The sequence below is a fragment of the Penicillium soppii genome, assembly GCF_028829465.1.
Source record: "Penicillium soppii strain IBT 18220 chromosome Unknown utg000005l, whole genome shotgun sequence".
In the NCBI taxonomy this organism is placed as follows: domain Eukaryota; kingdom Fungi; phylum Ascomycota; class Eurotiomycetes; order Eurotiales; family Aspergillaceae; genus Penicillium; species Penicillium soppii.
In genome coordinates this window covers 2,224,723-2,249,171 of record NW_026643235.1, presented here as the reverse complement: position 1 = coordinate 2,249,171, position 24,449 = coordinate 2,224,723, and the positions used below count along the sequence as shown (strand labels likewise).

At 50.1% G+C, this 24,449-nt stretch overlaps 9 protein-coding genes across 9 annotated transcripts; 6 read left to right on the top strand and 3 right to left on the bottom strand.

Annotated features, from left to right (window-relative positions):
* Nucleotides 1–743: 743 nt before the first annotated feature.
* Nucleotides 744–5,156, top strand: spt6 (chromatin-remodeling histone chaperone SPT6; the record flags this gene model as incomplete). The annotated part of the gene is made up of 4 exons (XM_057241810.1): nt 744–920; nt 984–1,145; nt 1,205–4,853; nt 4,906–5,156. The coding sequence occupies 4 exons, from the start codon at nt 744–746 to the stop codon at nt 5,154–5,156; spliced, it is 4,239 nt and encodes a 1,412-aa protein (XP_057097169.1).
* Nucleotides 5,157–5,703: 547 nt separating this feature from the next.
* Nucleotides 5,704–8,660, top strand: N7529_006282 (oxysterol-binding protein related protein OSH3; the record flags this gene model as incomplete). The annotated part of the gene is given in 3 exon segments (XM_057241809.1): nt 5,704–5,739; nt 5,803–7,941; nt 7,956–8,660. 3 exon segments carry the CDS (start codon nt 5,704–5,706, stop codon nt 8,658–8,660), a joined length of 2,880 nt encoding a protein of 959 aa, XP_057097168.1.
* Nucleotides 8,661–9,295: 635 nt separating this feature from the next.
* Nucleotides 9,296–10,922, bottom strand: N7529_006281 (IFRD domain-containing protein; the record flags this gene model as incomplete). The annotated part of the gene is made up of 2 exons (XM_057241808.1): nt 9,296–10,553; nt 10,744–10,922. 2 exons carry the CDS (start codon nt 10,920–10,922, stop codon nt 9,296–9,298), a joined length of 1,437 nt encoding a protein of 478 aa, XP_057097167.1.
* A 1,370-nt stretch (nt 10,923–12,292) lies between these two features.
* Nucleotides 12,293–13,550, bottom strand: N7529_006280 (exosome non-catalytic core subunit RRP4; the record flags this gene model as incomplete). Its single annotated transcript, XM_057241807.1, has 2 exons — nt 12,293–13,262; nt 13,339–13,550. The coding sequence occupies 2 exons, from the start codon at nt 13,548–13,550 to the stop codon at nt 12,293–12,295; spliced, it is 1,182 nt and encodes a 393-aa protein (XP_057097166.1).
* Nucleotides 13,551–13,911: 361 nt separating this feature from the next.
* On the bottom strand, nt 13,912–15,027 carry N7529_006279 (uncharacterized protein; the record flags this gene model as incomplete). Its single annotated transcript, XM_057241806.1, has 3 exons — nt 13,912–14,701; nt 14,754–14,870; nt 14,930–15,027. 3 exons carry the CDS (start codon nt 15,025–15,027, stop codon nt 13,912–13,914), a joined length of 1,005 nt encoding a protein of 334 aa, XP_057097165.1.
* A 232-nt stretch (nt 15,028–15,259) lies between these two features.
* N7529_006278 (putative RNA binding protein Rnp24) lies at nt 15,260–16,378 on the top strand (the record flags this gene model as incomplete). Its single annotated transcript, XM_057241805.1, has 1 exon — nt 15,260–16,378. The coding sequence occupies one exon, from the start codon at nt 15,260–15,262 to the stop codon at nt 16,376–16,378; it is 1,119 nt and encodes a 372-aa protein (XP_057097164.1).
* Nucleotides 16,379–17,235: 857 nt separating this feature from the next.
* N7529_006277 (uncharacterized protein) lies at nt 17,236–19,212 on the top strand (the record flags this gene model as incomplete). The annotated part of the gene is made up of 1 exon (XM_057241804.1): nt 17,236–19,212. One exon carries the CDS (start codon nt 17,236–17,238, stop codon nt 19,210–19,212), a length of 1,977 nt encoding a protein of 658 aa, XP_057097163.1.
* Nucleotides 19,213–20,040: 828 nt separating this feature from the next.
* Nucleotides 20,041–22,660, top strand: N7529_006276 (ZZ type zinc finger domain protein; the record flags this gene model as incomplete). The annotated part of the gene is made up of 4 exons (XM_057241803.1): nt 20,041–20,166; nt 20,338–21,136; nt 21,198–21,409; nt 21,458–22,660. The coding sequence occupies 4 exons, from the start codon at nt 20,041–20,043 to the stop codon at nt 22,658–22,660; spliced, it is 2,340 nt and encodes a 779-aa protein (XP_057097162.1).
* Nucleotides 22,661–23,148: 488 nt separating this feature from the next.
* Nucleotides 23,149–24,438, top strand: N7529_006275 (serum paraoxonase/arylesterase family protein; the record flags this gene model as incomplete). Its single annotated transcript, XM_057241802.1, has 2 exons — nt 23,149–23,460; nt 23,512–24,438. The coding sequence occupies 2 exons, from the start codon at nt 23,149–23,151 to the stop codon at nt 24,436–24,438; spliced, it is 1,239 nt and encodes a 412-aa protein (XP_057097161.1).
* Between the last annotated feature and the right edge of the window lie 11 nt (nt 24,439–24,449).

Genomic DNA, 24,449 nt, shown 5'->3' with positions numbered 1-24,449 from the left:
TTTTACCCAAGCCGATGTAGAGTGGTTAGAACCCCCGAGTTTAACAGCGGGGAAGCCGATATCACCTTGCGATGTTCTTGGCGACGCTGATTGGACCTTTCGGGCGCGTCGAGTTGACCAACTATAAATAAGATGTACCAGTCGGCGCCAAACTGAGGGATGGGAGAAAACTTTCAGAGGATCTACATGGATTTCAGACAAAGTCCCGCTACTATTAATGAAACAATAGGTGTTCGGGGGGGGTTCCACTCCGGCTGGATTGGGTTGAGAAGTTGATATCCGGTTTTATGTTCAGTATTTACAATATTGTACAATATTGTACGTATAGATGGTACAATATATAAACTTTAAATCTGAAAAATGTAATAATACAAATGAAATATGCATATTGAGGATTTGACTAGGGGTTATCGTTCGATGTACATTTGTCCACACAATGATTCACGTGATATCAAAGTCAAGCCACACCTTGGCTCAACAGTGGCTGGTGTGGCCAGCGTTCAGCCACAGAGGCACTAGCCAATCACCGCCACCCGCGTCCTCCCTCGCCGATGGCCGCGATTCTTGCTCTTTACAACTTGTTGCTTCAGCTTCATCTTCCCCTCTGCACTTCCAACTATCTTAAAACATTGAGCACTACCGAGACTCATACTTGCGCCCATCATCTCAAAACTTTCTACTTGAAGCTGCATTTTCAATCGCTCCTTGGTCCCTCCGAATAGGGATCTTCACCTTCGGGCAAGATGAGCCTTCGCGACCTGGTCGAGGGTGAGGCGATCATGGACGATGATGAGAATGATGAGGAGCTTCCCGATGACTACGATGGTGAGGTCCGCCAGGGCGCGGGGACTACAAACCATTACAATGACTCCAGCGAGGAAGAAGATGAAGAGGAGGATGACGAGGAGGCCGCTCGCGCCGTGAGTCTCGGTCCTGAGCCCAGGAAGCTTTATTGGTTGGCTGATATATCTTTAAAATACTAGGTTCGCGAAGGCTTCATCGTTGACGAAGATGAGGAGGACGAACGCGCCCATCGCAAACACAAGAAACGTCCCCGTGCTGCTCGTGAAGAAGAGCACCTAGACGAAGACGATTTGGAACTCATTGGGCACACCCCAAGCCATCAACGAGGACCAACCACAGAGGTATGTAAGCTATCGCGATGACTTTGATGTCTTGCTAACCAACAATACTTTGATATTAGTCGAAATTCAAGCGCTTGAAGCGAGGCAAGGATCGCGAGAGCCATCAACCGTCCCACGGCGTCGATGATATTTTCAACTCAGACGAAGAAGAGGAAGCACAGCAATACGCCCGACCAGGCCAGCGCCGCGTGATGCGCGATGAGATGGACGATTTCATCGAGGAGGACACTTTCTCCGACGACGAGGCTCAGCGTGAGCGAGATGACCTTGAGGTTGCGCCTGCGTCAAGAGTCAACAAGACTGGACTCATTCCGACTGACACATCGGGCTTGGACGAAAATGCGCTTGAGGATATGCGTGCTGCATTTGGTGACGGCACCGAGTACGACTTCGCATTGCAGATGGAAGATCAAGAGGATGCGGACAAACAGACCGAAGAACGTCATCTCGATTTAAAGGACGTCTTTGAACCATCCGAACTAGCCGAGCGGATGTTGACCGAAGACGATAATGAAATTCGTCTCGTCGATGAACCCGAGCGCCACCAGGTTGCTCGCAAGCCATATAAACATGTCACTTTGACTGAGGATCAGTTCCGGGAGGAAGCCGTCTGGATCTCAAACTTGATGTTGCTAAAGAAGCGCATGGAGCCTGAATTACGGGAACCTTTCCAGCGTTCCGTTGCTAAGATGTTGGAGTTTTTAATCACTGATGATTGGGAAGTGCCGTTTATCTTCCAACACCGCAAGGACTACATGATCCATGCCGTTAAGGATATGGATGAAGCCAACCAGGGCGACGATTCCGCTCAATACAGAATCCGCGCCGAGAAGCTTCTGAACATGACCGATCTATGGGACATATTCGACTACGACCTCAAATTCCGCGCTTTGGTTGATAAGCGCGGTACGATTCAAAAGTCTTATGACAGCTTGCGTGATCTCTTCAACGTTAACGACTCCAATGTGGAGGATCTACTTGCTGCTGCCGCCAGCATGGAGGAGCTTCAGGACGTGCAAGATTACATTCATTTCCAATACTCCTCACAGCTACGCGATTTGAACCAATTGAATGGTGAAGCCAATGGAGAGACACAACGACGCAAAGCAACTGGTCGATCATTCTTTGAGCGGGTTCGAAATGGCAAGGCTTACGGCATGGTGCGTGCCTTCGGAATCACTGCAGATGCCTTTGCTCAGAATGCCTCCAAAGATGGTCGCCGACAATACACCGAAGATCCGTCTGAGCACCCCGAGGGGATGGCGGATCAGTTTGTCGACAATGACTTTTCCAATAGCTCGCATGTTCTGAAGGCCGCAAAAACCATGTTTGCCGAAGAGCTTGCCCTTAGTCCCAAAATGCGCAAGGTCATTCGACAGGCTTATTACATGAACGGAGTTGTCGACTGTTTCCGCACAGAAAAAGGGCTTCGCCGGATTGATGAACAACACCCTTACGCTGAATTCAAATATCTGCGGAACCAACAGCTTAGTGACATTGCTCGCCGCCCAGAAATGTTCTTGCGCATGCTCAAGGCCGAGGAAGAAGGATTGGTCGATGTTCGGGTCCGCTTTGAAAATTTTGATCAATTCCGCTCTCGTCTATACGCCGACATCGAGTCAGACAACTACAGCGAAGTTGCTGATGCATGGAACCGTGTCCGTCGCGACGTGCTGGACTTGGCTCTTGGAAAATTGGAGAAGTTGATCAATCGTAGTGTCAAAGAAAACATTCGCCAGGAATGTGAGAACCATGTGGCCAAGGAGTGCCGTGAAGCGTTCTCACAGCGCCTGGATCAGGCACCTTATAAACCGAAGGGCATGGTCCTCGGCACTGTGCCCCGTGTTCTCACCCTGTCCACGGGATCCGGACAAGTGGGTAGGGATCCCATTCACTGGGCGTACACAGAAGAAGATGGTCGTGTCTTGGAGAATGGCAAGTTCGTCGATCTTTCATTGGGAGATGAGAGCCGTGGAATTGCAGATGGCGCCAACGTAGCCGCTTTCGTGGATTTGATTGATCGCCGTCGACCGGATATCATTGGTGTCTCGGGAATGACGCCAGAAACACGCCGTCTATATAAGCTTTTGTCTGAGCTTGTCGAGCAGAAGGATATGCGCGGCGCCTCCTACACAGATGACCGCGATGAAGAAGTCAGTGACCCGTTGGAGGTGGTCATCGTCAACGATGAGGTTGCCAGGTTGTATCACAACAGTCCTCGTGCCAGAAGCGACAACCCTGGCTTCGGGCCGTTGACCCATTACTGCGTGGGTCTGGGTCGCTACTTGCAAAGCCCGCTCAAGGAATATGCATCCTTGGGCCGTGATATTGTCTCCATCCAATTCAAGCCAGGCCAGCAATTAGTATCTCAGGATCTGCTTCTCAAGCAGCTGGAAACCGCTTTAGTGGACATGGTCAACCTTGTGGGTGTCGATCTTAACGAGGCAGTGGCCGACACAGCGACCGCCAATCTCTTACCGTATGTCTGTGGTCTTGGACCTCGAAAGGCTGCTCACCTGCTCAAAATTGTCAACATGAACGGCGGCGTTGTTAACAATCGAGTGGAATTGCTTGGTGTCAACGCCCAATACCCGGCCATGGGTGTCAAGGTCTGGAACAACTGTGCCAGTTTCGTTTATATCGACTTTGAAAATGCCGATCCAGATGCCGATCCACTGGACAACACTCGTGTACACCCCGAAGACTATGACATTGCACGCAAGATGGCTGCCGATGCTTTGGAGTTGGACGAGGAAGACATCAAGGCCGAGAATGATGAGAATGGCACAGGTGCGATCATGCGGAAGCTCTTCCGCGAGGAGGCACAGGATCGTGTCAACGATCTGATTCTGGAAGAGTATGCAGAGCAGCTGGAGAGGAATCTCAACCAGCGCAAGCGTGCTACTCTTGAGACAATCAGAGCTGAATTGCAACAGCCATACGAAGAATTGCGTAAGCAATTCGTTTTCCTCGGCACAGACGACATCTTTACAATGCTCACTGGTGAGACGCCTGAATCTCTCACGGTTGGTATGGTGGTACCTATTGCCATCAAGCGGGTGTTCGACGACCACATTGAGGCCAAGTTGGACTGCGGGGTGGATGTGCTCGTGGCCGAAACCGAACTTGGTCTTGACCATCGAGTTCAAGTGCGCAACGTATACCAGCCCCACCAGACTGTCCCTGCCAAGATACTATTCCTCAACCGCAAGACATTCTCTTGCAATGTGTCTCTGCGTGAAGAGCAGGTCACTCAGCCATCTCGCCGAAACCCAGACCATGGCTTTGGCGACTGGGACGACCAGCAAGAGCGAGCTGATAAGGAGTCATTGCAGGAGACAACACAGCGCGGTGGCCAGGCCATGCGTGTTATCAAGCACCCACTTTTCCGGCCTTTCAACTCAACGCAAGCTGAGGAATACCTGGGCTCCCAGAGCCCTGGCGATGTTGTAATCCGGCCGTCCTCCCGGGGCCACGATCACTTGGCCGTCACCTGGAAGGTGGAACAAGGTGTGTATCAACACATTGATGTTCTTGAACTTGATAAAGAGAACGAGTTCTCTGTCGGTCGTGTCCTTAGGGTCGGTGGTCGTTACAGTTACAGCGATCTGGACGACCTGATCGTCAACCATGTCAAGGCGATGGCCAAGAAGGTGGGCGAGATGGTTCTGCACGAAAAGTTCCAGAAAGGCAACAAAGCCGAGACGGGTATGTTTTTATGACAGCGATTTGTGGGTTTCTATTTCTAACAATTTGATAGATCAATGGCTCGAGACCTACACCAAGGCTAACCCTCGCCGTTCGGCATATGCCTTCTGCATCAATGCCAAATACCCCGGTTACTTCTACCTATGTTTCAAGGCAGGCGAACATGCACGACTTCAAAACTGGCCCGTCAAGGTTATTCCTCAGGGCTATGAACTGCAAAAGAACCCTTACCCGGACATGAATGCTCTGTGCAATGGCTTCAAGCTGATGTTCAGTAACATGAGCAAGGGTGGTCGGAGATGAGCTATCATATCATTCCATTTCTTATTTTCCCGTCTGTATAGTGTACTATCTTCTTTTCCTTGCCATGAAGTCTTTTCAAAAAGAAAAAAGGGGGTCAAATAGGGCATTGCATTTCTTTTTAATTTGATACACCTTGAGTTTTGACATGTAACCAAAATAATATTTCCAATTGCGATCTATATGACCTCGGTATACGGAGTAGACATCATATCCATAAGGCTGACAGTGTGAAAAAGGACACGAATACGAGTTATTTTGATCAACATGTGAGTACATGCCTGGCCTCGGTTTCAACCTGTTTTTTTGTTGGATTTCTTGGCCCCTCATTATATCATCTCAATATCAGTTTCTTGCTTAAGTATTGTACACCTAGATATACATTTGTGTGTATATATATACAAATTTAACCTCCGATCTTGAACGTGAATATCTTAATCTGTGGCGCATCTCGGCATTGCCACGTTCAGCCGCACCGGACCTGACGGGAAACTGTACAGTGTACAACAATCAGACTGAGGCTCTTACATACCCCTCAACTGCACCAACCATGGCAGCCATGGAGGAGCTGGAGATTCACAGCAAGGTACGATAACTTGTCTATTATCTACAGGTTGTGTCTCCTTTACTGATATGTGACGTGTTTTAGTCTTACTTCGTACGTTGGATTCATGTCAACGCCAACCATACCATCTCTTGGAGCATTCAACCGCACAAGAAGTCTGTCAACTTTGGTATTTTCAAACATCCTGGCCAGTCCTCTTCTTTGAGCTCCCATATCCCTCCCTCCGATTCCCAAAGTACCGATTCGACCGAGAACCTCCCCGCAACCGCATCGACTGCCGGCGCGCGACAACAACAGTCCGCCATAATCGACAAGTTGACAGGAATTGGCCTGAAAACGATCAAATGGACTGGGAAGTGCGAGGCAGACAAGATTACCCAAGGCACCTACGATGTACCGCACAGTGAAGGTGGTAATTACGCACTTGTTTTCGACAACACCTTCTCTAAACAAATCTCCAAGACCTTGACACTTGTCCTCCTCACATATCCGACCGGCTTGCAGCCTCATAGTTCAGCGTCGATTCCCACTGGACGTTCTCAAACAGGGGCATCGACTGATTCCTTACCGCAGTCCAAGCCCCGCGGAAGAGGTAACAGTCGGGCAACACTCAACTCGCAGATCGATACGTCGAACCAAAGTGTCCACACGGGACTATTGCAAAAGCGGCGCCGAAAGCGCCATCAAGGCTGGGCGCGTCGATATTTTTCGCTGGATTTCACCTCATGCACACTGTCATACTATCACGACCGTAACTCGGCCGCACTCCGAGGCGCGATCCCGCTCTCGCTAGCGGCTGTCGCAACAAACGAAAAGTCTCGGGAGATTTCAATTGACTCTGGCACCGAGATCTGGCACCTGCGTGCCAGTAACGAGCATGACTTTGGGGCCTGGAAGCAGGCTTTGGAGAGAGCTTCTTCCAAGGACAGCTCCAAGAACAACAGTTCCGGACTAGCTGCTCCCCCAGAGTTGCGGCTTTATGGGCCGTCGCAGCCTTCACCAGCGGAGGAGAGTGAGTGGGTGCGTATCCAGAGTCTTGTCAGCCAGGTGTCTGGGTCGCGAGATGCGATCCGTCGGCTTGCCAAAGATACAGACCCCAAGTACCTCGCTTCTCCGCTCCCCACTGCCACCGTTGACCGGCCTCGCTCGCGCGGTCGGTCTCCTAGTCCCCAACCAAGCCCCCAACCCGGGGCCGCTGAGGCTGCTGCTCCTAGCGAGGAGTCCAAGCGGCCATTTTGGAAGCGCAAGACGAGTGGTCAGTCACATGCTAGTAACAAGCGCCCGCCGGGGGTGACCTCGAACTCAAGTTCGTCGCAGCTTGCGGTACCTGCTACGGATGGCAAGGGAAGGCCCGCCAGTATCACCAGCCACACCGACAGTATGGATGGGATCCATGACCATTTGATGGCGGTGCTGCGCGATCTTGACACTACTATATCCGAGTTCGCCGCGTTGATTGCCGAGAGCGGGGAGCGACGACACCCGGTCAAGCCTTCTATGGTTCCCAGGCGGAGCATGGAGTCGGACATGTCACAAGAATTCTTTGACGCAACGGATGGCGGTGGGGACAGGTCTCCCCTCCTCACCATCCAGGATAGCGATGATGAGCGCTTTGAAGAAGACCATCCCGGCTCTACCACTGAGGAAGTCGAGGATGATGCTCCATCTGACAGCGACAGTGTATCGGACGCAACAGCAACTCGACAAGAAAGCGGCAGCGCATCAGGATTATTCCCCGTTAAACCAAAATCACTGATTCCGCTGCCTTTGGACCCTATAAAACGTCGCACGAACATTCCTGCTCCAACGGTACTACCCCCAAGCTTAATTGGCTTCCTGCGCAAGAACGTTGGCAAGGACTTGTCTACGATCTCCATGCCCGTTTCCGCAAATGAGCCAATGTCTCTGCTACAGCGTGCCGCGGAAATTCTGGAATACTCAAACCTTCTCGATCAAGCCAGTCAGTCCTCGGACCCTATTGAGCGACTGATGCTCGTAACTGCATTCGCCGTGTCTTCCCTCTCGGCTAACCGCGTTCGTGAGCGTTCAATCCGCAAACCCTTCAACCCAATGCTCGGCGAAACATACGAGCTAGTTCGAGAAGACCGCGGCTTCCGTTTCATTGCCGAGAAAGTGTCCCATCGCCCCGTCCAACTCGCCTACCAAGCCGACAGCAAAGAATGGTCTCTCTCACAGTCCCCCTCCCCAGCCAGAAATTTTGGGGTAAATCCGCCGAGATCACCACCGAAGGTCGCGTCCGCATCACTCTACACGCAACCGGCGACCGCTTCAGCTGGACACCTGCAACATCATTCCTACGCAACATCATCGCAGGCGAGAAATACGTCGAGCCAGTCGGTGAACTAGCAGTCACGAACGAGTCCACCGGCCACCGCTCAATATCCACCTTCAAAGCCGGTGGCATGTTCTCCGGTCGCAGCGAGGAAGTGTCTACCCGCGCCGTCGACGCAAACAACAAACCCCTTCCCCTCGGTCTATCAGGTACCTGGCCCTCTTCATTGACGCTTACTCGCGACGGCAACCCAACAGGCAACACTATCTGGACAGCCGGGCCTCTCGTCCCCTCTGCACCAAAACACTATGGCTTGACGGCTTTCGCGGCGGCTCTTAATGAAATCACCTCGATCGAAGAGAACCATCTGCCTGCTACGGACTCGCGACTGCGTCCTGACCAGCGCGCGCTGGAAGATGGCGACCTTGACCGCGCAGAAGAGGTCAAGGTGCAGCTTGAGGAGGGACAGCGGGCGCGTAGGCGTGAGATGGAAGAGGCGGGTGAGACTTGGGCTCCGCGCTGGTTTACGCGGGTTGGGGATGAGTCGGATGGAGAAACTGCTTGGCGGTTGAAGGGTGGGAAGGATGGGTATTGGGAGGAGAGAGCCAGAGGTAGCTGGTCTGGTGTTGTTCCTGTTTTTGAGACTTAGATTGGATCATGGTCCTTTCGACATGATAAGTGGTGAAAGCTTCGCTCTGTGGGCGAGGTGTTTTGGGCAGGACCTTCTTCACTCCATATAGAGATGAATAAATACATTTTGGTCTCTTGACTCCTCTACGGTGGCTAGATTTGGTGGCTTTTGTAAACCTCTTATGTACGAATAGACCTTCCTATGATTGTATCGCACCAACCAGCAGGTGATAGATTGTACTGACTGTTTAGAGGCTATGTGAAAAGAAAGTGGTCCGCCACGAGGAGCCGAGAATTTTGTTGAACGTGAGTTGTGTATCATTTTGAGTATGAACAAGTAGAAAGTCAAGCATCGAATCATCAGTCGGGTCAATTGGATAGAACAGACCAGGCAAAATCATAATAACAATCATTAAACGATGACTGCAGGTGTCTGAAATTCATCAAAAAACAAAAGACAACAGAAACGAAAGAAGGCATCAGCCATAACAAACAGAGAGAAACATATGAATAAATAAACAAAACCAACAATAACAGAAAACTGTTCTTGACTGATAAATCTGGCACAAAAACCCTGCCCGGTTGTCGTATCCCATGATATTTACTGAAAACCCAAAGAGTTGAAACCTGAATCAGTATGATCCAAAAAACCAACTACTCGTCATCATCATCATCAGATTGATGAGCAGTCCAGCGACGCGAGTTACGCATCTTAGCCGCCTTGCGAGCACTCTGGCGATCCACGGTGCCAGAGCTCTGGTCAGTCATGCGCATCATAACAGGAAGGCTGTCGAGAACGGAACGATTGCCCTGGAAGTAGTGCTCGGCAAAGCCACCTTGCAAGACACGGCGCAGAGCAGTCAGACGCACCCACTTCCACCATCGATCAATGGACATCACGCCATGCCGGCCGATCTTGACGGTCAAAGTGCTGCCGTAGTGGCGGTTGGTGTTTTGGTCGATGGCAGTGTTGTAGCGAGGGCCACGGCGGGGGTTCTCGACCGTAGTGAGGATCGAGGCGAAGTTGCTGTGCAGGGACTTCTTGTCGCGCTTGCTGATCTGCTTGGTATGGATGGTTGCCAAGTTGTGGAGCTGGGCTTCCAGCTCGGGGGTGTTGTGGTAGGCATTGTATCGCTTGACGAGCTTGGGCCCGGTCGTTGGGTCGTTATCATGCTTGTCGCTTTCATCCGAGTCACCGCTTTCTTCATCTTCGTCTTCGTCATCTTCCTCGGGGGTGTAACTTTTCTCGTAGAGGAGGGCGATGTTCTCACCCGAGGAGATCTGCACATTGGAGTCGGAGCTGTCGAGTTGGTCCATGAAGATTTGAACGGCCTCCTCACTTTCTTCTTCGAAATCGTCGATCTCGGTGGCGAGGAATCCCCACTGCTGAATTGCAGCGGTTACGACGACGGGGTCGTCCTTGGCCTCGACGGACTGACCATCAGAGGCGATGATGTCGAGAAAGAAAGTCATCTGTTCAAGCATGCCATCTGTGCCGGCACCTCCGAAAACAGTGCATGCTCCGAGACATTGGATAGCGGCTGCCTTGATGGCAGGGGAGGTGGAGTCACGGACGGTCCGGGTGAGCAGAGGCTCAGCATTTTCGTAAATGGTGTTGTCGAAAGCTGAAATGGCGAGCAACTCGATCGCACGGAGTGCAAGGGTCGCCTCGAGGTCGCTGACTTCAGTACGAACACTTCTGGCAAATGCAGCCAGCAAAGCTTCCACCGTGCCGTTCAATTCTTCTACGGCGTAGTGATATTTGGTCAGACGGCAGAATGCTCGCAGAGCCTCCTCGCGGCCTTGGACACTGCTGCGCTTGCGGTCGAGAATTTCTTGAATGCGATCACCGAGCTCCTGCTCCCAGTCGGGATTCTCAGTTTCTGGGTTCTCATCGTCGAATGAGCCGATGCTGTATACCGATTTGGTTAGCCGTTTTTTTGTTTTTGTAAAATTCCCGACATCATTGGTGACATCATCCCGCCATGTGTGTGGGGTCGTGTGAATTATAGTCTTGGAATGTTTTGGAATGTGCACAGAAGGGAGAGAAGAAAAAAAAGAATTTGCGAGTTAAGGGAGAGGAGAATGATAGCACTATTTACCTCATAGATGTCTCATCGGAAAGGAAACCTGAATCCTCTTCGTCGGAAGGTGCCCTGCTGGCATTTCGAGAGGATTGCTTAGAACCGGTTCGAGAATTAGTGCGGGAAGCTTCGCGGGAGGCCGCCTTGCGCGAGACGGTCTTGCCACTTTCGAAGATTTGGCGACGCAAGTCTGGCATGATGAAGTATGATGGAATTTTTCTTTGTTTTCTTGAAGAAGAAAAAAAAGGAAAACCCAAGTCTTCACGAAGAAAGTTGGAAAAATAATTTCTGGAGGATTGACTATCGATAAGCCGATAAGAAAATATGAGGGAAAAAAGGACCAGTTAATCTATAGGAACTGGACAATATTCAAATATTGAGGGTGAACGGAGTAAATAACTGGGCATGATCTCAAAAAGAGGTTCGAGTTTGTGAAAAAAGAGAAAGAAGAGAAGGAAAAGAAGAGCAAGAGCGATTCAAATCCCTTTCGAACTCTCGTGACTAATTCGATGCATCGGACGTCATTTTCTATTGTTCTACCTATTCTATTGCTCTCTGCACTTTCCACCAATTGGAGATGGCATGTTTTATTGTATTCTATGTATTTTCTATTTCCATGGTGTCCTTTGTCTTCGAGTCCATTACTTCGTAGATTATAGACAAGCAATAACTACTGAACAATACAATACAGGAATATAATACAGGATCATACCATCTTACAATACAAACTGTCTGCCATGGAAATCAGGTGTGAGTTCTTGACAAAATGCAATCATCTGATTGGTTGAGGTATCAGTCAGTGGTATTCTGAGTATAACTAAACCCTCCCCACACTCTTTTTCTTCTAGAAGAGCGATGCCCAAGGGAAGTGATTTGAAACCTACCGAACACACAAACTGGGACAAGCTAGGACAAGCTGGCGCAAGAACCAGATGTTACCTGCTCAAAGAACAGCATGCTAGTAATTCATTGGGTAGCTTGGACAGCGGATCTCCTTAGTTTCTCTTCTGATCGACCATTGAGATCAGAGCGATATGCAATGCATATGTTTAGTTTCCCTGATCATCTGCCGAGCAATGATGTCCCCAAGGATGTTGATTTCGAGACATGGAGACTTAACAGCACTGCTCGACCTCCGCAAATTCTCTCGGATCCCCATGCCAATGCTGCTCGTGCCATGGCGGGTCTGCCGGAGCATGTGTCTATATACTGAGTCCTTTCTTGACGAGCCCTTGAGCCAAATCATGAAGCTCTATCAATTCATCATGTCTAACCGAGCATGCGGTCAAGATGAGTAATCCAAGGGAATCCAAACTTTCGCTATTGGACATAAAATTGAACGTTCATAAAGCTGGTGTCGTATCGCTATGCAAAACAAAGTGACTCTTCCAATGTAAGTATCTAGATGTGTACAGCTTTCTCTTTAGAGGACTCTATGCAATTGGGAAAATTTGGCAATAGATGCATTACAAGAAATCCCGAAGCTGGGTTGTTTATTCCCTTTATGATTGTTTGAGGGGTATCATTATCATACAAACGAGCAATACAAAGCTGTTCTTTGGACAATTTACTGCCGCTTTTGCTGCAACACCAACTCGATGATTCGTCGAGCCTTGACGCCCTCCAGATACTCACGGCCTTCCTGTCGCCATTCATCTTCTTCATCTTCATCATCACCAATTTCCAGATCGACCTGGAGACTCACATCATAGGCGGCCCTGACCGTCCCGTCATCAACACGCACTCCATTTTGTACCAAAACCTGAATGCACTGTGCCAAACGAGCGATCTCCCGGCGTGTCTGCGGAGGGATGTCGTCATTTTGGCTAGAATAGATGGAGCTCGACACCATCTCTTCCATGCGAGTAATAGAGACATCCTCCGTAGCTGAAGCAGCAGCATCCCCATCAGAAACTTTGGAAATATGGATATAACCGTTCACCCCAAGAATAATTTGGACATCGCCACCGCCGTGGGCAGTGCTCACGACCGATATCTGTTGCCGAGTTCGGACCACACCACCAGTGCCGGATCCTCCAGCCGCAGCTAGGTCACTGCCCGAGGCGGAAGACGCAGCCCCAGCACCGCCCTTCACAGTAGAGCTAGACGCCCCAGTGCCTCCAGTGCCTGACACAGCAAGGAACACGCCGTTCCGAAGTTTACCGTACTTCAAAGACCGGGTATGTAATGATGCTGAGCCATCCTGGTGCACACTCTGCACTTCGGCAATCACCAAGTCGCCCTCGCCGAAGAATGTCCGGATCTGCAGCTCATCTGCGCTAGTTCGTCGACGCAGAATACCACCAGGCAAGTTAATTGCGGAAAGCGGGAGCTGAGCGAGTAGTGGCGCGGCGATATCAACCTTCCAACGTCGTGATTGCACTTCGACAATGCGACCCACGACTAAATCTCCAATCTCGGGGGTATAGCGCGCCCGCAACGGCAGCACGGAGAGTAGTTTATTTGTCTTTTGAACAGTACCGGCAACGGTCGAAATAATCGATGTCGAGAGCGGGTTCATAAAGGTACCATGACCTCTGCAGACTGTTAGTGGTTGGGGGAAAAATTAAGAGAAAGCCCCGCGCAGACAGCGCGGTCCATAGGATGACCTACCTCATCCATTGCGGATCATCTGTGACCACTTCACCTGGTGTGATAATTCCTGTACCGATATTCGAGTTTGCTTGTAAACGAGGGCGCTTGTGAGGTCGAGAAACACCGGTCATCTCAACGTCTTGCTCGGAGTCCACGGACATGGAGTCATCCGAGTCAGATTGGTAGGGAGCGAGGTCCTCCACTACTGGCGGTAGAATTGTGATTGGCATTGTAGGATATTTTGGCTAAGGTTGACCGCAAATGACTTTGGAATAATGGTGGAGAGCTCATGCTGGTATACTGGAACAAGATCTGAGAAGCAAAATTCCAGATCACGTGGATGACCCACTATATGTTGGTATATTATCAAGTGCATTTCCCACGGCTTGTAGCTTGGTTGTTCACAGGCCCCGGGGCTACTTTTACTTTACTAACTACATAACTATCAGGCCAACAGATCTCAAAGTAGTATCGATGTCTCAAAGATATTTGCTGTGCTAGTCATCAGCCTCCCACTAAACGTCAAAACCAACCCAACGCCCGTAGTAATACAAATATTGAAAATCCCATTGTACAACAAAATATAACATCTCAAGGCTTCTTGGTTGCTTTGGCTGCACTTGGATTGGGCTCTTCCTTCTTCTTTTTTGATCGACTGCTGCCTCCCTTTGGTCGATATCCAGTGTCCTCTTCGCGTTTGCGCTTGTTTTTAGGAGTGGGGTGGGTATCATCCTCGTCATACATCTCCTCATCCTTGCGCTGAGCCGGTGCTCGCTTAGAAGAGCGTTGGTTGGAAGGGCGAGATGCCGACTTTTCAGAGGCAATCTCGTTATCCTGTAGAGTCTGAGGTTGATTGCGACGCAGCCAATTGTAAACTGAGGCTGGGTTCCGAATTGAAAGATCACGCTCGCGCTCTGCGAATGTGGGACGATCTGGGATACGTGCAAGCTGCGCAGCGGCTGCCTCATCGCCAAGCTTAGCGTCCAATGCGAGATAGTACTCGGTTTCATGCTCGGGCGTGAAGTATCCGAGTTTGCGCTCGCTCTCGTTCTCGGCTTTTTGGGTCTGTGCAACAGTCTCTGGACTAGTATGATGGGTTTGCAACAAAGAGCTATACTGCTGAGATGGTGCAAACGCCTTGTTACGTTTGATGCTATCTTCAATCATGCGGTATGCATTGGTGTCAATGCTGCCGGCAGCCAATCCAGCTTTGGCCTCACCCCATGCTTGCTTCGCTAGTGTTGCGTCGTTGATCAAAGGCGCAATTTCTTGGTCCGGGGTGGGTAGCAAGGGAGGGTCCTTTGGCATGCTCAGATCGAAACGCATTTCAGGAGGAACGTGTAGGCTTTCATTGAACTCAAGAAGAACCTCAAGTAGTTGGCTATTCAAAATCATCAGAACAAGTTTTGCACAAGGGGTGACTGGCGCCATACTCATTTTGTTCCTGAATGCGCTTAGAGAGGTCTTCGATGCGCAGTTCCTCCCGAATCAGAGTCTCATTTTCACGAGTCCCCAGTTCAAATTTGACCTTGAGCTTGGCATACTTCTTTCTAAAAAAAAAGAGGTCAGTCAGCATCGTCTTAGGCTCTGAACGCGTGAGGATTCGTACTTAAAAGATCGGACCGATTGTTTTACAGGAGCTGGAGCCGAAGCTGAAGTATCAGGTACGCTATCAGCAAAAGACCTGGTGCCATGCAGTTCCGCCATGTTGCAGGGCAAAAGACAAAGGCGGGATGAAGAGATGGAAGGTTGAAGGGGGATGAGGTCGCCTTGCGCGATGCCAAGAAATGGACCCGGTCTCACGGGCTGCGTGGGAGGCGGGTCCGGCCTGCCGTAAAAAAATTAAATTATCGCCGATCTGAGTTCTTGTAACCTCTTTTTGTTATTGTCCATTATTTCATTCTCTTTTTCTTTCATTTTTTTTCACATATATTGCACGATGGGTGAAACAGACGACGTCACTCACAAGAAGCGCAAGCTGCAGGACGGTCCTGAGCTTGAAATTGATATCGATGCACCTGAACCAGTTTCGAAAAAGGCGCTGCGCAAAGCGAAAAAGAACAAGGGAGGCAATGGCGATGATGATGAAAACTCCGAGTCCAAGTCCAAGTCCAAGTCCAGCAAACCTGAAACCCAAGAGGCCGAGACTCAAGCGGCTACAGGCAAGCGGTCCGAATACGGTATTTGGATTGGAAATCTGTCGTTCACAGTGTCCAAGGAAGATCTGCGCATGTTCTTAGTAGCAAACTCCGATATTTCCGAGTCTGCAATCACTCGAATTCACCTTCCTAGTGGCCCGGAGAAATTTGGGAGGCCGCAGAACAGGGGTTTTGCTTACGTCGACTTCGCCAACAAGAAGTCCCTGCAAGAAGCAATTGGGCTCAGCGAGCAGCTCATGACCGGCCGTCGTGTACTCATCAAAGATGCAAAGAGCTTTGAGGGTCGTCCTTCGAAGTCTGAGAGAGAAGACAATGCCGCTGGCACCGCTGCGAAATCTGGCCACCCTCCATCCAAGCGACTCTTCGTCGGCAACCTGAGCTTTGATGTCACCAAGGAAAACTTAGAGGAAAATTTCAGCAAATGCGGAACGGTCACCAACGTGCATATGGCGACTTTCCAGGACACAGGAAAATGCAAGGGATACGCTTGGGTGGAGTTTGAAGAGCTTGCCGCCGCTGAAGCAGCGGTGAGAGGATTTATGTTGGTGAAGGAAGACGATGGCGAGGACGATGATCCTTCTGACAGCGATTCTGATTCGGCCTCCGAAAAGAAGTCGAAAAAGCTCAAGCCCAAAATGCGAAGGGTCTGGGTAAACCAGCTCATGGGTCGTCGTATGCGCATGGAGTTTGCTGAAGATGCGTCAACACGATACAAAAAGCGCTTTGGAAAGGATGCTCCAAAGGATGGACCCGCTATCACCGAAGCAGGCGAATCAAAGGAGAAACCCCGTTACAAGAAGAGAACCGACATTGACGAGTCTCGTTACTCCAAGGAAACCGTGCAGAAGCTCAGTGGTGGCATTGTCGAGTCCCAAGGCCAGAAGGTTACATTTGACTAGGCTAATGAACAATATGTTATGTGATTTCTGAATGGTGGAATATCATCCGCAAGTTCTCCCAGTATGATCTTTTTGATTTATTGCTTTTATTCCTTTTATACCCTGTGGATCAGTGTATTTGTTATCTCAAAGTTATGTGCCACACAAAATTTCACTGAGCAATTGTCACCGACAAAATTTCAACCCTTTTTTTTTCAACAATCTATTGAAAATCTCTTCAAACATTAGAAGGTCATCGAGTCTTGGTGGTACAGGTGGATGCGCAAGACAACGCATGTATACTTCCGGTTTAGCATACCACAACATTCAACCTGCATGGATTAAACAGGTGTAATGCGAGTCCACCAGAAAATCAATTAACATAACGTACATGGACCGTACAAACTTTTGAACATTTATCACCTTGATATCTAGATCTTCGAGTGTAGTCAATATTTATAGTCCGTAGATCGAACACTAAATCATTCTAGACCCATTGGCAGAACTGGCCTCACCGCTTGGACTAGACCCGATCAGGCCTGACGTCTCTCTCGCAATATGTCATGGGAACTTGAATCTCTCTGTGCTTCTCATACTTGAGCTGCATCTCCTTTCTTCTTCCCCCCTTGCTCTTTTATTCTTTTCTGCACCTTGTTGTACAAGGTGTCCCTTTTTTCCTATTGCTTTCCACCTTCTATTTCGGTATAGTTTTGTTTGGGGTACTTCCTATTTCATCGTCCTTGCTCAACATCGGTCACCCTCACCAGATTCCACTCCTTTCCCCTTGACTGCCTGTGTCAATACACTGGTCCTGTGCATCCGCTATCGCCAACAGAGAATATATCAGCCATTCAAAAGCGATACCCTGTGTCTCCACCATGGCTCCTCCTCGACGTCATATCGGAGCTAGCCGCAGAAAAAGACGTGAGGAAGATGGCGAAGATGAGGGTTCAATGGCTGGAGACCTGGGAGATGATTCTTTGAGTGAAGGCTCCGTTGGTAGCAACCAAGAGGACGAGGATGCGGATGGCGAAATCAGCGAAGAAAGCGAGGGCGAGGTTTCTACAATGGCAAAAAGCGAGCAAATCAACGGCAAAGGGCAAAAGTTTACAAGGAACAGCTCTGTCTCACCAAAACCAGGGCTAAAGACAACTGTTTCGGACACAGAGGCAATGTTGAACGGGTTGAAGGTTTCAGACGCTGGCGACGCCGCGGAGATTCAATTTGACCAACTCAAAGAACAACGGGATTCTCAGACCGGCAGAACACCGTCAGCCCCTCCAACCGAACCGAAGCAGAACAACTTGGCATCCAAAAAGCGCCGCGAGAATGACAAGTACGTCAAGGAGCGAGAACAAAACCCGGCTTTTGTTCCCACTCGCGGCAGCTTCTTCCTTCACGATAAACGATCGACGGAAAATGGCAATCGCTCTAGCAAGAGCAAGTCTCGCCCATATGGTCTTATCGTAGACGGAAACGCCAGAAGGTACAGCCATGACTCGAACGCTGGTGATTCTATTGCTAACATGACTACAAGGTCTTCTAAACCCGATGCCAGCGGGGGACAATGGGCACACGACCTGCACGATACCGTGGCTGGCGCCGATAGATCTCCACCAAAGCGCCTTATACCGTCGGCAATGCCTAATCCCGTTTTACCTGTTCCCACCGCACCAAGGTCCTCTCCGCCAAACCGATCATTCTCTAGCACAACCTTGGTTGGAAATGTTCCTGTCGTCGTTTCCTTGCCCGGCATGGCCAGCCCAATCCATTTCTCTGCTGTGCCTAAGAGACTTCACACTCGTCTTCCTCAACACCGACCTCCTCTGCGACGTGACAAACCGGTTCGGATCTCTCTTCCTAGTCAGCCTCCACGATACATATTCCCTTCGGTGGAGCGCTCATTCATATTTATTCCTCGCGCCTTGCGGCCGAACCAAGTCTCTCGGGGCCGAGGGGGGCGTGGTGGTGGCTGGTACAGTGGTCGTCGACCCAGCTACTACCCCAACTCCTCGTACACGCCGAGTGTCGTCAGCCGCCGATCTTCTTTTGGCGTGCCACCCTCTCAGGACGGATGGCCATCACCTGCGGGGTCTGTTTACTCCAGACCCACAATACCCACTGAGCCGAAGCCCGTCGTCCGCCTTCCTCCTCCACCTCGCCCACCTGTCGGGATCCCACCATTTGGTCCTGCGATGGCCATGCCACTTCCTCACCCAGCTTACCGGGAAAGCCGACCGGCCCCGATTCCAATGCATCAACCTCGTCCTCAAAAGACTGTCTCCGTGGCGGATATTGAAAGCCCGGTGACTTTCCCCTTCCCTTTTAATCCTCCTCAGCCCCAACAAGAACAGCCATTCCACCATCAGGTCCCTGTCCCCGTTCCTGTCCATGGTCCTCTTGAAAATGAAATGACTGCCCACGGACCACCCAGTCAACCCTCGGCCACTCCGCTCTCTCAAATCCCGGAGCGGGCTATTCATGCTGCACCTTTCCAACCCTATACCTATCAGCAACCTGGGTATTACCCTCCGAGCTATCCACCGGGTGGGATGTACTACCCGAATTCGGGCCCCGAATTCACTGGTTACAATGGACCCGTGGGACCTGGAGCGTCAGTCCCAAACTTCCCGGGACAGCAAGCCATGCCCTACACAGCTGGCGACCGGACATCTCAGCCAGGCACTGTTGCCCATGAATCTGGAGGCACTGTCTATTTCTATGATGCCAACAATATGTATGGAGGTCCAGGGTCAGGATCAGGTCCTGGAGGTGTAGTTGGGATGGGTGGAATGATGACACCGCCAGGTACCACCTTCTACTACCAACAGCCGGCTCAGTACTATTCGCAGTAAGACTTTGATTTCTTTCGTGTCTCATCTGTTTCTCTATCCTCTCATTTGCCTCTCAGTTTTTCTTTAAACTTGTTCTACTGGGCTTTACAACATTTTTTCTTGCATTCACACATTCCTTAGCCATGCCCTTTCTTTCCTATCTTAATTTTGTGTTTTGATGACTTCATTTTGGGCCCTTGTTAGATCTATGCATTTGAGCGTTCTTTATTCCCGTCATGTCCGCAACTTTTTTCCCCTACATAACTGGAATTTAGCATGGTTCTAGCCCGTCCAAATTCCCCCTCATCCAATCGGGCAATGAAATCCCGTACATCTCACCATGCATGACCTCACTATTTATGTCGTGTTTTCTCATTTGATGATCTTTTGCACCCCTCCTTTGGGCGTTTTCACAACACAAAAAAAGGGCAATTCCACAACACTCTTGGCAATAGTACAACTTATAGTACAATTAATAGTTTGACTACGTTGCATGTACATGTATTCAGCGTTCCCCCGGGTTGACGCCATATTATGTAATCAATATTTCACCGCCTTCTTAAGTGAGCTGATTCACAAGCAGCTGACCCATCACTTCTCTCTCTCTCTCTCTCTCTCCGCTTTTTCCCAATCAACTCGAACGACTTTGTACAACTCCCCTCGTTTTCCTTGCTCTTCCTTCTATTCCATCTATTCCATCCTCATAGTCATTCTTATTTTCTTTTACTATATCTCTCTTGTCTTCACTTTGTAATCCTCAGTACTGCTTCCTTCCATAAGCCCTAAATACACTGCTGCCTTGAGATAAGGTAGCTAGCTGTATTCACCTTTTCAGCTTTCATATTGATCATGGCAACACCATCTGCCCCCCTGGGACCAGAGCACCTGGTTACTGTCAAGGTTCTGTACAATGACAGTAATAGGCGCTTCAAGCTCCCTTTGAAAGACCTCAAGGCCCAGGTCTTCCCCCAGATGGTAAGTCTCCACTTAAGCTCCGACCGGACCGACACTCCCGATTCCTTATCTTTCTTTGATCATCAGTGTGATCGAACCTTTCCCTATAATTCCTATTTATATGTCTTGATTCATTTACTTCATCGTCAATTGTGCATTATCTTCCTGAACTAAATGATGGTTTTGGCTTAGCTCAGAACCCTTCTCGGCGTTCCGGCGGATGCCAACGTCATCCTCGAACGCTATTCCGACAGCGCCGGCTCGTATGTTCGCTTGGACTGTGACAATACTGCAGTTTACAAACAACTTTACCGTGCTGCCAAGGCGAAGTCTAAGCTTCGAATCAAGGTTTCTTCTCTCGAAACATCTCCTGCACCATTACCTTCTGAACCTACGATGGAGTTCAACAACCAGCCTCGTCACAGTTACCTCGAAACCGTCTTGAGCCCTGCTGCTCCTCCCAAGACTCTCCCAACTCTCCCCCTCATCAACTCGCCTCAGATCCCTCTTCCTGAAACGCAGCTGCCTATCGGCCAGCCTCGCTACCGCAATTTCGAGACGGATTCTGACAAGCATCAATTCCCTGTCATCTCTCACAACTCCCCCAACGGCATGTTCTGCATCGACTGCAATAAATGCGGTCGTTCTATTGCAAATGGGCACTATCACTGCAGCATTTGTGAGAACGGGGACTATGACTTGTGTCCACAATGTGTCGATGCGGGAGCGACTTGTCATGGCGATGGTCACTGGCTAATCAAGAGAATTGTCAAGGACGGTGCTGTCACCAACAGCACCACTGAGATTATTGCTCCTCGTGAGCAATCAGTCCAGGCTCCCGCCGACGTCAAGCGTGAGGTGATCACCAAGCCGGTGGTTCACGTCCCGGAGTCCATTCAAGAATCTGTTCCAGAGCCAGCCACTCCATCACCTTGTTTGGATGCTGCAGTCCAGGGTGAAGATAAACCCATGTGCAATGGATGCTGTCGTGGTATGTTTGTTTGTTTCTTTCTCCCTATACATCTTTCACTACAATTGCTAACAAGAAGCAGAGGCAGATGAGAGCAATCTTGTACGCTGCAATGACTGCGAAGATTATGATCTTTGTCTCCGCTGTCTCCTCCGTAACAAGCATGGTCACCACCCTGGCCACACCTTCCACCTTGGATCTGACCGTAAATTCTGCCTGAAGAATCTGATCACATCTCGCTGCCTGCCTGGCCGGCAGTTCCGCCACGCCGCTGTCTGCGACGGCTGTGACAAGGTATGTCCTGGTCCACTCGGTGGGAAGCCCAAAGCTAATATCATACAGCGTATCGTTGGCGTTCGTCACAAGTGCCTGGCCTGTCCTGATTGGGACTTCTGTCCCAACTGCATATTGACTGCCTCTGAGCATCACCCTGGCCATCGTTTTGTGCAGATTTATGACACCATCGGCGAGCCTGCTCGTGAGCATGAGATCCACTATGGCATCTTCTGCGATGGTCCTCTTTGCAAGAACAAGCCTGCCCAGAGTTACATCAACGGTGTTCGCTTCAAATGCGCTGTCTGCGATGATACCGATTTCTGCGCGAGCTGTGAAGCCCTCCCGACTGATCACCACAACCGTACTCACCCACTGGTCAAGTTTAAGACCCCAGTTCGTAGCGTGACGGTGAGCACACTGGGAGATGATGGCTCCAACCAAGCAGTTGCTTTGGGTGATCAAATTCCTTCTCCTGCCAAGTGCTTCGAGCAAATTATTGATAAGCATGAGCCTGTCGAGGTAGAAGCTCCCAAGCCCGTAGAGAAGGTCGAGCCACAACCATCCGTCAATGAGACGATCTCCGAGGCTGATGGTTCTGATGTGGTCAACTACAAGGCCTTCTTCATTCGTGACACCATCGCCGATGGTACTAAGATGGCCCCAGGCACCACGTTCCGTCAGACCTGGACTCTATACAACCCTGGGCCTTCGGCATGGCCTGCTGGCTGTGACGTGCGCTTTGTCGGTGGAGACACCATGTTCAACGTGGATTCCCATCACCCCTCCAGTGTTGAGACCATTCGCTCGGCAATGGAAAGCAACAAACTGTCTTCTCCACTGGCGGTAGGTGAGAGTGCTGACTTCACAGTCAATCTCCGCACTCCCGACCGCGAGGGCACGTCTATCTCCTACTGGCGCCTGAAGCTCCCCAACGGTATGGCTATTGGTCACCGTCTTTGGTGTGATGTTGAGGTATCGGCTGCTTTGGGGGGCGAATCTACTGCCAACTCTGAAGTTACCGGTAGCGCTATGATCTTCCCCAAGTTGGAGAAGGAGTCTCCGGCTTCCAGTACCCACGAAGTCAAGGCCCCTGCTCCCCAGGCACCAACCTTATCCAACTCCTCCGAGTGTGATGTCCTAGAGGACGTCGAAAGCCTCACTTTGGACGAGACAGAGACCGAAACCGACGCTGGTTTCTTGACTGACGAAGAATATGACGTCCTTGATGCTAGTGACCAGGAGTTCCTGGATGCCAAGTTTGCGGATTGAGAAAGGAGGATATAAATTCATGACATGATAGGGACTGGGAATTTGCACTTAATCTCTTCTTTTTTTCGGACTTACCAAGTCTAGTTCATGATGGCTAGACTCAATGAGATTGATCTTTTTCTTTTTCTTTTTTTTTTTCAACATTCAGCGGAAACAGAAAAATCGCAAAAAGATCTTGCTATAGCTTCTAAATGCATTTACTGTTTTATGTTCACTATAGGTCTCTATGTATATATGTAGTGACCGTACAGAGTTAGAATTCCATTATTCGACCTCGGGAAGGTTACTACGCATCCCGCGTCCACTCCCCCCGCGTAGCTTGAGACGATCGTTACTTAACATTGAGGTTCCACTGAGGACCCGAGGTACAATTATTAATGACATATGGCGGGGCTTGTCTTTTTTCTTCTTTTTCTTTGTTTTTCTCTTTTCTCTCGGTTGCTGCCTTGTTATAGTAATAACGGCCATTCGATTGAGCCATTGATATCATGGGACTCGGTACTACATTCACCCTCGGCCTGTTCGCCGCTCTGGTCGCCTTTCTGGCAGGCCCAATTAGCCATATCGTGCGAATTGGAGGTGTTTTTCTCTCTCCCAATCCAACTGTGCTGGGCGATGACCAAGGTCCAATCCCCATTGGGGATACCATGCACTGCGAGGATGTGCATCACTACCGCCCAGCGAACCTGCTGTTCACCGCGTGCGAAGACCACAAGAGCACGCGCTTTAGCTGGTTTCCGCCGCTGGGGAACTTCGTGCCGACGACGACCCGCGGCTCCATCCATGTCGTAGATCCCAAGGTGAGTTGTTCACAAATACGGCCTATAGAGCTCAAATGACCGAAAAAATAGACTATGAAATCAAGCCGCCTAGCATTCACCAACTTCGAAGGACCCTTCGTTACCCATGGGATTGATGTCATCGAAGATCCAGAGCAGGGTGATGCAGTTTACATCTTCGCTGTCAATCATCTGCCCAACCCTGCGTACTTTGAAGCCGGCGAGCCAGAAGGCGTGCACAAGGCCCACTCCCAAGTCGAGCTCTTCCACCACGTTCTGGAGTCCCAGACAGTTCAGCATGTGCGCTCTATTCATCATCCACTCGTAGAAACGCCCAATGACATTTATGCTGAAAGCCCGGTCTCCTTTTACGTTACCAATGATCACTTCTACCGTGAAGGCATCATGCGGCATGTCGAGGACGTCTGGCTCTCGGCAAAGTGGTCTAGTATCATTCACGTGCAGATCGCAGAGCTGAGCAAAGAAGCTACCGTCGAGGCATCCGTGGCACTGACGGGTCTCTGGAACAATAACGGTTTGAGCCACGGACGCACAGACAAGGAAATGATCATTTCCAGCGCTGTGGGAGGCGAGCTATACATCTCTACCCTTCAGTCGAATCATTCAATTGAGCTTCAGACTAGTATTCCCTTTGATACTGTCACTGATAACCCGAGTTATTATGCGGATCCGTACCGCACCGAAGCAGATGATGCTAGTGGTTTTGTTGTTGCAGGTATCTCGAAGGCTATTCACTTGGCTGCCAACGCCAAGGATGAGAATGCCACCGATCCTTCGCAGGTGTGGTACACTCGGATCCAGCCGGTTACTGGTGTGTGGGAGAAGAAACTGTTGTTTGAGGATGACGGGTCAAGAATTCGGACTGCCAGTGCGGCTGTTTTGGTTCCTGTCGAGCCTGATGGTAGTAAGAAGCTGGCTTGGCTGTTCGTTACTGGGTTTATGTCGGAGAGTATGATTGCTGTGCAGGTTGAACTATAGTGGTGGCCAAA